Source organism: Zonotrichia albicollis, chromosome 6 (genome assembly GCF_047830755.1).
Source record: "Zonotrichia albicollis isolate bZonAlb1 chromosome 6, bZonAlb1.hap1, whole genome shotgun sequence".
Classification (NCBI taxonomy): domain Eukaryota; kingdom Metazoa; phylum Chordata; class Aves; order Passeriformes; family Passerellidae; genus Zonotrichia; species Zonotrichia albicollis.
In genome coordinates this window covers 29,069,040-29,084,974 of record NC_133824.1, presented here as the reverse complement: position 1 = coordinate 29,084,974, position 15,935 = coordinate 29,069,040, and the positions used below count along the sequence as shown (strand labels likewise).

The window sequence follows — 15,935 nt, the reverse complement described above, 5'->3', positions numbered from 1 at the left end:
GCTGGAAGCTGGAACATGGGACTTGAATAGAGGTTTGGCAACACAGGGGAGAATGGTTGTCTGTTTTGCAGTGTGACATGAGGCAATATTTACCCTGTTCCATTTCTCCCTTTTCCAAGCAAAAGGCAGGTTGCCAAGTACAGGGGCTGAATGGTTTGGATCTTCAGTTGGAAACTGGCACAGTGGCTACACTGAAGTAAATGAGATGCGCAGATAGGTCAGGAAAAATCTGAAAGTTGCCCTCTATATGGATGATACAAATGGTCATGCAAACTAGATGGTTTGTTCCTTACACATATTTTTTTCTGTCCAGGACAGACCTCAGGCTTGCTCCTGTCTATATCACTCTCTTCTTAAAAAGAAGTTGCTAAACTCAAAACTTTCTCATGACAAATGTATAACAGAATTTCTGCATCTGGAACTTCTCCCAGAGAAGTCATGGCACAACCGAGTAGCTGATGATGTACATATGTACTTCCAGACACACAGTAATTGCATCTTTAGTTGTTGCTGTTTGTTCATTTTTAGGATTAAAATGTTCTGCTTCGTGCTCTGGAGAAATGAAGATCTTGCGCAAGTGTTCAGCAAGCTCAACTGAGGGAGTACAGTTGCTGTTTTGGCAGCTCCAGCATTCAATTATAAGGCTTCAGCCTCACAGAACTCATTTTGAAAAAGCTCTAAAGAGTCAGATCTTTTATTTACTTTCTAATTTCAGTGCAATTTATTTTTCAAGCTGTTCTCCAGCTGTGAGGGCTGATTTAAATGAAATTCTTCCCAAATTGTTCAATCCACATTTAACTCTGTTTAAAAAAATGCCACATAGTGAGATTTAATGCTAAAGCTCTCTGTCACTTAAGATATTGTAAATCTTTCAGCAGTTTAATGATATATAGAGCTTCCTCTTGTGGAGCGTCTTGCCTTGCATGAAAAAACCTCAACTTTCCAGTTTCTATTAAATCTTTGAAACAATCTTGATTTTTTCCATATAGTTGAATCTCTGAATCTGAGGGTGCTTCAGTATGGTACTGTGAGTGAAATGGTTTTTTGTCCAAGTCTAGTATCCTAATGAATGAAAGAAAATCTAGGAGATTTCAAATAACTCATGACAGAATAGTCTGCTATGAAGTGCAACTTCTTAAAAAGTTATTAAACTTGTGTTTACTACTGCATTAAGTGACACAAGCATTGATTCTTGTATTATATTTTAAAACCACTTATTCGCTCTCTAGCTAGCCTAGAATCTAAACGCTGAATTGCATACAACTCTTACAATGGCAAGTAAATTAGGGCAAGTTTCTTTCACCTATAGCTCTCACTGCAAAACTTCAGAAAGGTTTTCATAGTTTCTCTGATTTTATTCAAGAGTTAAGTACTTTGAAAAAGGATATGAATTTTTCTGAGAGAACACTTCCTTTCACTATAAAGAAAAATACCCCTATGATTGGATAAAACAGGGAATTTGGAAAAATTAAAGCTAAATGTTTGGGTGTCAAATTATCCATGGTACCCTGAACACTACATTTTTGACATATATTTCTTGCAACTGGTTTCTCTATAGACTAATATTATTCTAGGTTATAAATTCAAAGGCCTTGAAGCTTGATGTTTCTATTCACTGTTGTGTTGCTAGGGTGTTTAAGTAGAGCTTGGTAAGATGAATCTGTGGAAAACAGATTTATTTTTTTAAACCCCTCTTTGTAAGAGCCATGAATGTCTCAGAGTCCACATAACAACCTGTTGTTGAAATGAAGAGAAACAGTTTTGGTTTACAGTTTTGAAAAAGGGGTGGGCAAATTTCTCTTATTTGGATATTACCATGCAAAAATATTTGGTCATCTTACTGTGTAGTGTAATTTGGTTTTCAATAATAAATATATTTATAATTATTAAAAAATTAATTATTCACCATTGTCTCGTTATTGATGCAAGGTTTTCGTGCTATGCTAGTAAAAAAAATTACTAAAGCTGATGACGAATAAGCAGGAAAACACAGTTTTCAATACTTTCCAATTACGTATTTTCCCCTGAGTAAGGGAAGTCTGTCTTTTCCTCCAAATTTCTAGTTGTATTGTGTTTTTCTGCTGATGCTGGTGCCTCCGTAGGTATACACAGTCAAATCCCCAAATGCAGGTTTAAAAGGAGGCTGGCGAAGTGCTGGTCTATTGCAATGTCTGTTGCATCAGCTGTACTGAGATGAATTCAGATCTTGGATTCATCAAACCCCCAGGAGTTAAGGGAGCTGCTGTTAACCTTTTCTCCCCATACTCTTTCCTGCAGTACTTGGGCCACGTGGAAGTGGATGAATCCAGAGGAATGCATATCTGTGAAGATGCTGTGAAGAGGCTGAAATCTGTATGTATATTTGTTTAATGGGAACGTTGGCTTTGGGGCTGTAAGTGTTACTGGAAGAGGTCTGTTTGGAGCAGTGCTCCAGCTAAAGACTGAACTTTTGACCCATGTTAGGAGAACAGTTGGCCGGTTTGAGAGCACCGCTGCTCTTGGGGGGACGTGCTAATCTGATGATGAGAGGGAGAGTTACAACTGTTCTTTCTACTTGCAGAAACTATTTGCAAAACAAATGTGTAAAAATTCTCAGTGACCTTTCAGGCTAAGTTGGTACCCACATGGGACTTCAGCCATTGTTTTTTAACAGCTTCTCCCTCTCTCTCTTTTCTTCTCCCCCTCTCTCTCTTTCCCTCTGTTGCCTGCCACTTTAATAGTGACTTAATTCACCATTATTATACAAAATATTACTTGTTTTAGGATGCTTTTTTTTCTAATGCACTGCAGCATTGTAGTCATGCATGAAATAATCCGGCTTGCATCTGCTCAAAGTGGCCTGAAGGCTGCCTAATTCTGACATGTCATGAAGTGGGCTGCTCTTAGTTTGGCTTCTGTGAACGTTTGCTCCTGTAAATGGCACTCGTTCAAAGCTCTTTGTATTTCTGTGGCTCATTTGAAGAGGTCTTGTCATCTCTTTCCTGCAGTAATAATACCACAGAATCCTGTGGAAATAGCAAACTCCAGAAAGGCAGTGATCAGTCTGTCAAGGAACTGAGGCTTTAACATCATTGAAAAGCACAGGAGAAAGGACATGAAAAAATGGAATTTTTAATAGAGATAGAGAACTGCAGTCCTTGCCATTACTTCTCTTATATGTTTTATCTACATACGTTCTTCAGTATGCATGTAGTGGAAGAAACTCTTGTATTCTTGAAGCTCAACAAAATCCATCAAACCCTTCTACTGGTTTAAAAATATGTGCCACTGGACATCCATTTTCTCATCAAGTCTGAGAGCTCAAACGGTTTCCATCTCAACCTGTTTTTTTCCTTCTTTCTAGCACACAGCAGAGCATTATAGGTTGTCTTTTCTGCCTTCTGTTGTGCTGTAAAGTTTGTGAATTGGTTTAATGCTCTGATTAAAATCAAGTCTTTTCATTCTTTTCTTTCTCAGCTAATGTATAGTAACCTGTTCAAGCTGCATCCCATCTGTTCCCATTCAGTCTGCAGTGATTAGTGATTGATTTTTATTAAAAAGGGCCACACAAAATATAAATGAGTTTCTTTGTTCTGTGGATTTAGTTTACGTACCTAAAAGTGCAAGTACTGACCACATAATCAATTGCATCCGTTTTTGTCTCTGATTTTTTTCTGATTTTCTCAGAATACTTTCTGTTAGCACACCAAATAGCACTGCAGTATCTACTTTGTGCTACTTCTCTCATTCTCTTCCCTGGGGAGCTATGCTGTGAAGTAGCTGTTCTCTAGTTTATAAAAATCTTACACGAGTCAGCTAAGTGTAGCTAAGCTTATAATTAATGAGACACACTAAAAGCATAGCACCCAGTTTCTTCTGTAATCTGGCTTTCTAGGACTGTGATTTTTGATCACATGAATTACTGATTCAAACATCAGACTTGTATATCTAACTTTTACAGTTAGTCAGCATTTTCTGAAAGTAAATAATTAGATTTCCTTAAATCATGTTATGTCATTATGCCAAATTGTGGATGGCATGAATTTATCCATTTTCTTAAATAACATTTTTCTTCAGATAGTTTTGATTTCTTCTGCTGTTTGATATCTATGTGTACACCAAATACAAATGTGCATCTCTTAAAATTGCTATTTGTCTCCTTTGTCGGTGTTGGAAGTTGAGAAGTGAAGGTGAAATTCTCTTTGTGCCCCAAGAGGAAGATTCAGATTACCGAAATTACTTTGTGTGCTTTAGTTGCCAGACTCTATCAGATGCAAGGTCCAATTTGAGCTGCTCACTGCAATTCAAGCCCTGCCCCTCACCCCCAGTATGTGGGTTTGAAACCACGGGCATTTCTTTAGCACATCACCATTACTGGAAGCTCTGTTCTGTACAAGACACTCTTAATTTAGCAGAAGCCAAACACTGGGTGATATCTCCTCATGTGAGGAATGTGATGATTAAACAGTTTGTTCTTCTGGTAGTCCCTTGCTTTCACATTATTTAGTTATTTTGATGAGCTTTCTCTTGGTTTTGAGAGAATTACAAGTTTGAGCTGCAGTGCTCAAACTGAAAGACTGGCTTAGGGAAATTGGACTTCACTTTTAATGTGGTTAAATGACATTGAAGTGTATGTGGGCTATTTTAAACTTTATTCTCTGCATGTAAGGTGTAGGTTTTATAAATCCAGTCAATAAAAATTAGAATTGTTGAAATATTTCTATCCTGTGGCTTCCAAAAATTAAGTTCTGTCTGTCTTTTCTTATTCTAATAGATATATTTTCACCTCTTCATTCTTGCTGTACAACAGTTGGCAATTTATTTGGGGAACTGAAGACTATTCCTTTGTAGGACTGACTACTGGTTTTAAAAGATTTTGTGGGATTTGCTAAGAAGAATATAGAACAGTGTTAATCTTGACTTTAGGAATAGTTTAATTACTGCTTTACATTTTGAAAGATGCAAACAAGTATCTTTGTCTCTTTATTGTGGGAAATAACCTTTCAGGGATTTTTTTTATTACCTGCTCCTTTAATGGGTGTAATTGTTTTTGAGCGCTGCATCTTGCAGAACTTGAAAACAAGTGATGGTGAGCATTTTATTCAGACATTGCTTAATTGACAACGGAGTACAAGAAGCCACTTTTAGCTCAAGAATCCCTCATCCACACTGTACTCTGTTGTTACAGTTTTATAGCTCTGAAACTGCACACCAACAATACTGTAACTTTCTGCCTGATGAAATGGCATCACAGTCTCATTAATAAATTAAAACCCCCTCATATTTAGCTATTAGTTTAATATTAACATGGGTTTATATTGTCAACAGAACTTGTATTTTTCCTTAGTAAAGTATTACCAATGTAGTTTACATTGTTCCCTTAGCAGAGATACATTGCTAGCTTTGTATACATTTAATATTTGGTTAGATTCTTGTAGATGGACATGAAGCTCTAAATGGTTCCTTCAGAACCATTTAACTGAATTTAAAATATTTAGTGCCAGCTGGAAAGCAGCTTTAAGGGCCTTGTTAAGTGTATTTGACTCAGGTGTGGGAACATCATCAAAGACAAAAGTGTACTCTCTCATGTCATATTTTGATTTTAAATCAGCTTTAGCTTGTAGTATTGGTTTCTAACTTGCCACTTTTTGTTTTAAATTATGCATTTGTTTTAATATATGTTCTTGTTTTAGCAGGTAAAGAGACATAATTTAATATTTTAAAAAATGCATTAGTTACCTCTAAACTACATTAACTTAGTGTTGTTTAAAATTCATTTTGCATGATGCCTTTTCCATTAACCTTGTCTAGTTTATTAAAAAAATAATCTTGTTTAACAAGCTTTTTTCTGAGAGCAAAATTAACCATCACCTAAAAATGAGGTAGCTTCTGGTGAATCTCTTTAGCTTTTGCTGTCTTTAAAAAGCTGTTATTTGGTGTAATGCAATAGTCATCGCTCAACTTGGCAGCAGCATCCAACCCCTTCTCATTATGCGCACTACATTGTGATTAATCCATTAGTTCCCCTCCTAGTGTTCACCATATCCTGTCCAAATACATAACTGTTCCTGCCTCCAAAAGTGCTTAAGCTTTTCAGCTGACTGAGCTTGGAGATGTTCAGTGTCTGAGTTGATGTAAGTATGTCACAGATACTTGGTAAAACGTTCTGCAGAAGGACATGGGGCAGAGAGGGACACACCAGCAGGGCCAGGAAATGCAAAGCTGAGATGGACACTCCCTCCTTAACTTGGTGTTTCCTGGCAGTTGTTGCCTTGCATCAGAACCATAGCTTTGAGTTAAATATAACCTTGTTTATCAATCAATTCTTCAGACACTGCCTCAGGGTATTTGTGGCAATACTTTAATATAGCAGTATCAGCGATGAACATGTTGGAATTGCACAGTGTAAACGTGAGGTCAGGGGCTGTCACAGAGACACTCCCTGTCTCTTCTGCAATTCTCCACCTCCTCCTCATTACTGCTATACCAGAGCTTTCTTACAAGGGAAGTAACTGGAAAGACAGCAGGAGCAGCTCTGTGCTTCACGCCGGCTTCCCTCACACGCAGGGCAGCATGTGGCTGTGCTCACAGAGCAGCAGGCCTCGTCAAGTGTCCTCTCATGTAGTTTACTTTCCACAGTCTGGTAACAAAATAAAGCTAGTAAACTAAACTGCATGCAAATACGCTTAAAATTGTGTGCTGGCTTTTTCTTCATGTGAATTGGGCAATCGGTATAATTGCTTTCCTGAAGAAATTTAGGAAATTGTAGTTCAGCCTTTGGTATCTTTGCACTTGCCTAACTGTCTCTGCCTGCCTGAGCTGGTTTTAAAGGCTGCTCAACCTATCAATTCAGAGTTGTAGAATGAATAACTAGTATTTGTATAACTATTGCATAAAGCCTTGGAAGGCTTTAGAGAAAGAGGTCTCATTTGTATTTGAGTTCTACCACAAGGTTACTATGAAATTCCTTGCTTTTCAGAGAAGACTGCATAAGATGTCAAGCTTAAGAGTAGCATGTAAGCCAGAGCAATAAACAAATGGAATAAAATGCAGCAGTGCTTACCCCTGCTTTATATCAGCCATACATGCTTCTCCAACATACAGAACATTAGCTTTGGGGAAGAGTGATCAATACAGAGCAGATTAGCCTGCAATTCTGGAGTTAGAACCTTGCATTTCACAAGAGCCTGTGCAGTATTTTACTTGTTTAACCACCATGTCTGCTGCCAAGTTTGGTTTATAACCTAACCAAAAGGGACTAAACAAGGGAGAGTGAAAATAAAGTAACCACTTTGCATGAAATTGGGGCTGAGGTTTTCTTCTTTCCACCAATTTCAGGGCAGTAGCTTGTTAGAATTGTGTGTGTGCCCTTTGATCTGCATTTTCATAGGATTATTTTCACATTTGCCTGTCGCACCTTCTCATGGATAACTCTTAAAACCCCTTCCTTTCCCTCCAAACCCTATTCTTGTGTGTGCTTGTTGGTTTGAAACCCTGGGACATTTTAGCTACCTACAGTAATAGCGCTCGACTTGTCCCCCCTGTTCCTCCAGGAAAGGAAGTTCTTCAAAGGCTTCTTTGGAAAAGTAAGTTTAATGCCTTGTTTGTGCTTGCACTATAAGGAGTTACATCCCTGGTATAGCACTGCCATAAAATCAGGGTGTTGAGAGTGCCTTAATCCATTTCAGAATATTTGCTTCTAAAACAGGCTTGGAAATATTTTGATCAAAGAATGTTTCAAAAGTAATCTGAAACAGAAACTTAGATATCTGTGGACTGTGTCAGAAATCCAGTGTTCTGAAGTGATTTGGCATTCCTGAAAAAAAATTTAAAATCTTAACCCTTAAACTTGTGCCAACCTACCTCACTTGGGCAAATACCTACAGAACAGTTGAGGTCTGTGCTGTGTAAGTGCCTCATGTCCAGCTGCCTGGCAGCGTGAGTTGATACCCAAATGTTAGCACTGGGAGAAAGCAGTGTACCATCTCTTAAACCTTCCTTTTACAAGCACAGTCCCAATTCAAAGGCATGTGAAGATGAGATCAGGCATTCACTTACTATGTTTTCCTAATTTCAGCTCAATCTCCAGTTTCTGTCATTGCTCTTGTTTTCACAAGGACAATGTCTTAGATAAGAAGGGGGAAGCAGCTCTGTCCTTATGCAGAATGTGCTGCACTGGTGGCTGGGTGGTTGTGTTCCCACTGCCTACATTTCTGCAAGGCAGAAAGATCACACTCTCTTTTACCTCTCATCTGTTTCCTACCTCTGTGTTTAAAATTCCTGTAAAACCTTTTAATCCAGCTTTCATATGAAGTTAATCTAAGATAATGGCTTCTGAAGTATCTTGATAAAATGAAGCTTTGCTTAAATAGAAATGAACAGGTTTGTAATGTTCAAATACATGCTGAAGTCTTTTGAAGCAGATTATTCTCTGGTCATGAATTAGTTTGGGCTTTACTTGGGGAGTAAGTAAGGTTTTTTCAGCTGATCCTTTATCACCATTCACTCAGATAGTGATAGATGTCACACAGGGACATCTGTTTCTCCAGTTCTGGTGTCTTCCTATGATGTAGGAGAGCACACATCTAAAGTGTAGTGGTGGTAGTGAGGGGCTAAAATACAGAAGATGGCAGATCTGTCCTATGTGCAAATCAAATCCTAGAGCTGGAATCTAGAAAGACCAAACCCAAAGTGCTAAATTGGAAACAAACAGAAAGCCCCCACCTCAACCCGATTAGATATGCTAGTTTTCTCTCTGCTTGTTGGTACTAACTTAGATTAGGGTACACAAGAAAGCAAAGATGTAAAAGGAAAGGTATTTGCATAGCACTTAGGTAAAAATCTTTCTTTGACTTTTTAAATTATTAAAAATGCCATCTTCCCTATTACATCTTGGTTGATATTTAATGGCGTCTGGTACTTCACCACAGCATTTGAGATTTCCTTTATCTTGTATTATAATATTTTGACCAAGAAGGACCTACTTCTACTTCAGCCTGTGAATTTCATTAATTAGCACTGAAACCACTTAAATCCATAGTGTTTAGATATCCCCACAGTAGCAGTGTGGCAGTGCCTTTATTACAGCTTTGGCCTACAACAGAAGCCTACATCTAGGGAAATCTGCAGAAAAAGGGACAGCTGTTCTCTTATTAATAATTGAGAAATACTAATAACTCTAATATCTTTTGGCTGTCTCATCTATAATTTCTCCCCAAGTGCCTTGCATTGGGATTAATATAATATTCCAAATTGCCGAGCTATTTAAAACACACCAGCAGCTATCAGAAAGTCAGTCTAGACATGTCTGCCACTTTCCTTGTCCATATTTTTCTCCTTGTAAAATGTAAATACGATGGATTTGTTTCTGGAAATATTCAAGTGGTTAGTATTGAAAATGGTTTTTTAAAATTTTAAATAAAAATGAGATGTCTGTTGATAGCTCCGGGATCGGATTTTGTGCTTATCAAATAAGCTGCCTTTTTAGGCAGCTCCTTTTAAAACTCAAACTTTCTGTTGTAAATGTAAATTGATGATCTTTGTCATGTTTTGCCTCCACGGAGCGTATGTATGTCTCATCACACAATGTTTTATACAGAGTCTCAAATGAAGATTTTTCTTTATATGTACCTCAGGCTCCAGATATATCTTAGAGCCGTGTCCAAGTCCCAGGATAGGATAAAATATAATAGGCAGAAAAACTAGAAACAAAGGTAAAGTATTTTAACAATGTGTTATTGGGCAACTTCTGTTCTGGCATCCTTAATACTTTGTTTTCCACCCTAGGATAGAACAAGGTATCAAAGTAGCTGGTTTTTGCTGGGTTGATGCTCATCTCTAGGGCACTGCCAGTTTGTCAGGGGGGTTTCTGTCATGCCTGGCCTGCCATGGACCTGCTGTGTTCTCCAGCCTCGCTGTGTGTTAGGATAAGTGCCCACCTGCCCTCCTGGAGAGCTCTGGGGACTCTGAAATGAGTGCAGATAATGACTCTTGTGCTGGAGCAGATAACTAACCTTCCCAGAAGGGCTGAGCCGGGAGGTTTCCAGGAGTGCTGGCTCAGCACTGGCAAATCAGGCTCCCAGGAGCCGATGCCACATGTGGCTCTCCTCAGGCAGGGCTGTCATCTAAAAGCTGTAAAATATAAAGACAAGTTACAGATCTGGATGTCTAGATGAGTCCCTTGGTAGCAACATTTCAGAGCGTCCTGTTCCAGTGGATATTGGCCACTTGATTTAAACAGTTCTGTTTGGAGTTGCCTGTACCTCCCAGGATTTGTTACACAAGCTGTGATCCCGTGTTAGAGTTCACTTCCCATGCAGTATCTTGCAGCTCCTCTGATCTTTGTCCAGCATGTGCCAATGGTGCAATGCTCCTATCTGCTCTGTAATCACTGTTTACTTGGCATATCCCACCCAGAATGGAGTAGTACTTTGATTTGTATGTCCAATAGGAACTGGATTGGAGGAGTATGCTCCTTCATACATCGCTGGTAGCACAGATAAGCTGAGAATTCAGAAAATGTAGAAATCATTCAGTGTCCACCAGTAGTAGCAGTGGGTTTGGGGTATAGACTCTAAGGATAAGCCCTTTCAATGCACTGCATCCACCATAAATACAGAAGAAGGAATTGGGAGATTAAAGTGAGTTTGCTACACTAATAAAAAAAGAAAACTCTTTGGTTATCTTGCTTGTGGAACCTAATGTTTCAGTGGGAGAAGAGAGTGTAGGAAGCTCTTCAGCCTTCTCTTTTTATTCTGAGAAACATGAATTTCATGTGTTAACTATTTCTAAATCCTCATTTGGTAAAATAGCAAGTGAGGAGTAGCTCTGCTGAAGATCAGCATTGCTTTACGAAGTACCCAGCTCAGTTAAACCTGGCTTTAATACAAGCTCCAGGAATTGTCCACAGTTTCTGTAGGGACAAGGTTTTTATTGTTTGCTGGGGAAAGATGTGTATCTCTTAATCTAATGATGGCAGTCTAAACATTAAAGTAGTTACCTGTAGGCATTATCCTCTCTTCATTGTTTGTATTTGCTTGAAATAAAGATTTTTAAGACTTATGGCTTACAAACAACCAATACTCTTTTTAAAACAGTTCGAGGAGACAGACCATTTGTTTTGGAATTAATAGGGACTTTCAGGCTGTGGAAGCTAGCTGAGCATTGAAAAGACAGACTATATTTTGTGGGTATTGATACTGCCTCTTAAAACAAAATATTAGAAGTGCCTTTTATATGCTGCAATATTTTCTAACACATATGATGGTAAATTTAAATGTATCTTCTGTTATGAATTGCACTCTTTCTGTTAGGCATTCCAGAATCTGAATTAAACATTCTCTGGGGTATCCAACAAGTTGGATGGTCATTTAGAAACTTGCTTCTGCAAGCACTTCTCTGTAGCTTGCTTTCATGCTGTGCTTATTTTCTCTCTTTTTTTCTTTAAATGCTCTTCTGTGCAAGTCAGTGCCATTCTCTGTTCCTACCAAGCTTTTTGAAAATGCTCAAGATGTCATTGCTGCTTCCGAAATTGGGACAGATAGTTCCTCCCCAAAAAACAAACAGAAGTTCTGCCAGCACCTTTTTGTTCACACTTGCTGCTTTCTCTGAGAATGAAACCAATGTGATATAATTGGAGAGTTTTCACTCCAAGATATTTCATTCTTACAGTGTTAAAATTGGTGTTGCAGACTTGGAACATGCAGTAGCTTATGCCAGAATGTATTCTTGTTCCATTACTTGCTGTAAGAATATAAAGTATTTGCATCTGCAATAAGCTATTAAAAAATTATAAAATAGTTTCAATTCTAGTTTGAAGCCACTAGCTAAAACCCTTTCATATTTTTTCCCCCCCCTGTTGCTTTCTTCACTCCCTGCAGTGATTTTCTGGTGGGTGCCATTAGTAACCACAAACTGTGTAAACCCAGTGCTTCAAAACACATAAAGAGTATTTTAATAACTGGCTAAAATAGGGGGATTGTGAATTAAAGTGACAAGGCAGGCTAAAAGAAACTGTATTAGTTTTCTAGTAGTAGTTTTCTGTAACAGCCAGTAAAATTACGTTGACCTATTTTCTTTTCAACGAATTGGCTTCAGAAGAATATTGTGTTTGTACTGTTTTCTGTAGCTTTCCCTTGAAAAGTAAACAGCCTGGAAAGAATCTGTAGTTTAAATGGCTCCTGAAGCCTTCCTGTGTTTCCCACTTTTACTCAGCCTCAGCTTGCAGCAGCTGAAGGTTCCCACAGTCAGGTTTTGGACAGGAGCCAGACCCTCTCCGCTGCGCCCGCCTGCCACACACCGCTGCTTTTCCAGATGCACACCCAAGGGTTAACAAATCCTATTTTTATACCTCTCTCCCAAGATAAGACATTTAGGTCTTAATAAATTAGTGAAACATATTTGGGTGATTGATCTTAGCATTAAGCTTATGAGCTTAATAAGCTACACAGTACCTGATGATTTTGGGGTGCTTTTAACACTGGTTTAAGGTGATGCCATGATTCTGCCATGGGACTATTGGGGCAGAGGGTAGGGCTGGTGGAAATATCAGGTAAGAATTCTCCTATATTTAAACTTGTGCTGAAGAAGCTACCTGTGGTGTAACTCCTTATGAATGAGTGTCTTCTGACTCTAGTGGAATTCTTCACCCACTTGGTCAGTCTTGAATTCTTTACTGTCAGTGGATGTACACCCTACTTCTGCCTCACCTGTCCTGTGCCCTCTCCCCATCCCCACGACGTGCTGTTTCTGAAATACTGGCTTTGGCTTGGTTCTCTTAATGTTTTGCAACTTGGATTGAGCTTTGGGCACCCTACTGACCATGGACCTCATCTACACTTAATGTTATAGTTCTTGAAGAGGGGAAGCGGGAGGCAGTTGGCTGTTGGCATAAAACTGTTTTGTTTTGTTTTCTTTCCTTTTTTTTTTTTTTGTTTTTCTTTTCTTGAAAGTCTGGGAAGAAAGCCGTCAAAGCAGTCCTGTGGGTTTCAGCGGATGGACTCCGAGTTGTAGATGAGAAAACAAAGGTTAGATTTCCCTGGGCAAAAGTTAAAATCTCTCTATAATAATGTATGTGCTATATCTTTAAATGGACAGCAATCTTTGTTACTGCAAATGTTGGTATTTGAAAGGAAGACTGAAGTGTGTATTTTGGTTTAATAATTTCTTGTTTTGTAAACATATGTGCACCTGCTAAGATTTTTCCCAGTTAATTCCACAGTACTCTCAAGACACATTTTGTAAAATGTGGCAGGTGCAGCACAAGCTTGAAATATTTTTTGTTGCATCTACTACCACAAGCATTGGTTTTCCTGATGACTTCTGTTGGCAGTGAACTTGAAGGGTCCCTGAACTTCTTTCTGCACCACTGCAAAAGGTTGCAATAGTAATGCATAAGCAAATTCTCATACATGTTTCAAGCAATATAATTTTCAGTGCATCCAAATCCTAGAATGGATCTGAATGAACAAGAGCTTCCAGAAATGCAATGAAGAGAGTAAATTAAATAGGGAGATTGTAGCTTCAGACTCAAACTAAATAGTAACTGCATATATCAAATTTAATAATCTTTAATATCAAAGATGTTGGTCTGAAGTGGAAAACTAATATATTTGTGGCATGATTCTAGATTGTTTTACATTTTTATTGTAAAATTACAATTTTTATTATGAATTAGCATGTGGTGTACCACCAAGGCACATGTGTCCAAGCAAGAGCAAATGATTCTTGGTTTTATATAGATGTAGACAATTAGAAATAAGAGCTTTAAGCTTACAAGTGCACTAAAATTTTAAAAGATGGCATGGCTGTGAGAACAGTTTTAACCCTTGTCAGTGTGAAATAGTTTGTTTTATGTTCATATTAATTGACACTTTGGTCAACCTAAAAGATGATTTCTCCAAGCCAACACTGACAAACAGATGTAATTCATATCCCTCTGGAGCACAACTGCCTGTCAGATATCTGCTTGTGGTTAGACTTCTCCAGGGCTGCTGCAGTGTATGGCTCATCAGAGCTAAAGTTGCTGCCTCTCAAGAATTCACTTTCTAATACAAACATACTGATGTGAAAGAATTCAGTCTACTGATTGCCTCATGTAAAAGTAATAATACATGTATTGTTTTTAGAAATGTTGCTGCATATATATAATATTTTCAAATTGATTTTTAATAAGTTGTGCAGACTCTGGAGGTAATTAAAAGTATAGGATTTAAAAAGAAAATAAACTATTGCCTCCTGGTGGTTGAATACATCAGCAGAGGTGCCAAGTACTAGTCACCAAGCAAATGAAATTATTTGGAAAAAGATACTAGGAACCTAATTTTTGATGAGGATGGCATAATCTTTAACTGTACTGTCTCCTTTTTAGAAACACTTCTCCCATCCATGGGATTAAATAGGGAGAATTTGGTGCTACCAGTGCTGCTGGTGCTTTCTCTAGCATCCCTGCTTAGCTGACTGGGAAGGGAGTTTTGCTCTTTGTGTAGCAGCTGCAAGACTTTTCACTCTTGCAGACCTCTCCCCCAGGTTTCAGCATTGTGTTTTAACAACAGTGAAGACTTTCTGGTTGCAAGACTATGGAGCTGCTATGAAAATAAAATTGCACGTGCCTCCACAGTCCAGCAGAGAGCTCATAGGAATTCACTGGGTCCCAAAGATGGATGGTGGGGAATGTCATCTCTTCTTTTTGTTTTGATTTTGAATGACAACTGATGACTAATAATTACAGCCTCATCAGGTTATCCCCTTTTTAGTATAACTCATTTTTGTGCCATTACACCTGACAATGACTTGAGTTCGAGTGTTCGGTGCCGTATTTCCTCACATTTCTTGTATTTTGGGGGGGATTTTTTCCCTCTAGGATCTCATAGTCGATCAGACGATAGAGAAGGTTTCTTTCTGCGCTCCAGACAGGAACTTTGACCGGGCGTTCTCGTACATCTGCCGGGATGGCACAACGAGGCGCTGGATCTGCCACTGCTTCATGGCTGTGAAGGACACGGTGAGTTCGGGATGGTCTGTGGGCAGCTCTCCCAGCTCTTAGCTAGAAATAAAGGGCAGGAAATGTGACTACCTAGGATAGTGCAGTATGTTGTGACTCCAACTGAGATATTACTTAGTCCTTGTAAATTATTTTAATTCTAATTCCCTGCATCTGAAATATTTGCCATCCCTCTGTCGTGCCATCTTACGGAGAGAAATGCTGCTTAGCCTGTGTGTAAAAGGAGTGCAGTCAGCCTCAGATAATCTCCAGCAGAAGGGAACTACTCTTCTAAGAATAGACAGAAAATTTTCTCATTTGAAAATGTTTACAGCCAAAAACTGAAACAGCAATGACAGTTTTTTCCAGGATAAAATCATAGTGAGTAAATACAGACTGGTTGTGAATGCAGTGTCTTGTACATGAGTGTTATCTTGAATGAAAAGTCATCTGAATGTTAAGAGATGAAGCTAAACTGAATTAAATTAGCATTCTATTTCCTTCTGAGTGACAACAATATTTTGAGTAGGTTTAAAATCAGTTTCTTGCTGTGTAGACTTAGATAAGTTATTTAACTCCCTGATTTTTCTTCTCTCTGCTGTTTGTTGAATCTTGCCTATGTTGTACAAAGGGCTTGAAACCTCATGCAAAATCACTGTGTGCAGTCCCCTGAGCTGCATGTTCAGAGCAATGGTGCTTGATAATTTATCATTTTTCTTTAGACAATGAATTTAGAAATTCCCAGTAAAATTTATATTACAGCTGGAACATTTCTGTTTTCATCTGTGAATAACAGGTCAGTTCATTTACTGATGATGATAGATGAGTTGAGCTACTGGTAGCAATAGTGCCTCTGATTCAACTGTGGCAGCTGTATCAGCCGGGTTGCTGGACTTCCTCAGACTTGAATTTCCTTTTTACAGTTATTGGATAGTGGATTCTTTTGGCCTGGTGAATAATGGAAGTGCTTTTCATT

At 38.5% G+C, this 15,935-nt stretch overlaps 1 protein-coding gene across 22 annotated transcripts in view; it reads left to right on the top strand.

Annotated features, from left to right (window-relative positions):
* The window catches only part of NUMB (NUMB endocytic adaptor protein), a 92,173-nt gene that overhangs the window by 67,264 nt on the left and 8,974 nt on the right, over positions 1 to 15,935 (top strand). For 16 of the 22 annotated variants that reach the window (XM_074542955.1, XM_074542949.1, XM_074542959.1 and 13 more), the window contains 4 exons: positions 2,278 to 2,352; positions 7,488 to 7,565; positions 12,930 to 13,004; positions 14,840 to 14,980. In XM_074542955.1, coding sequence (XP_074399056.1) covers positions 2,278 to 2,352; positions 7,488 to 7,565; positions 12,930 to 13,004; positions 14,840 to 14,980 — 369 coding nt within the window. The remainder of the gene's footprint in view (positions 1 to 2,277; positions 2,353 to 7,487; positions 7,566 to 12,929; positions 13,005 to 14,839; positions 14,981 to 15,935) is intronic. The other 6 variants (XM_074542958.1, XM_074542953.1, XM_074542957.1 and 3 more) reach the window with 2 other exon arrangements.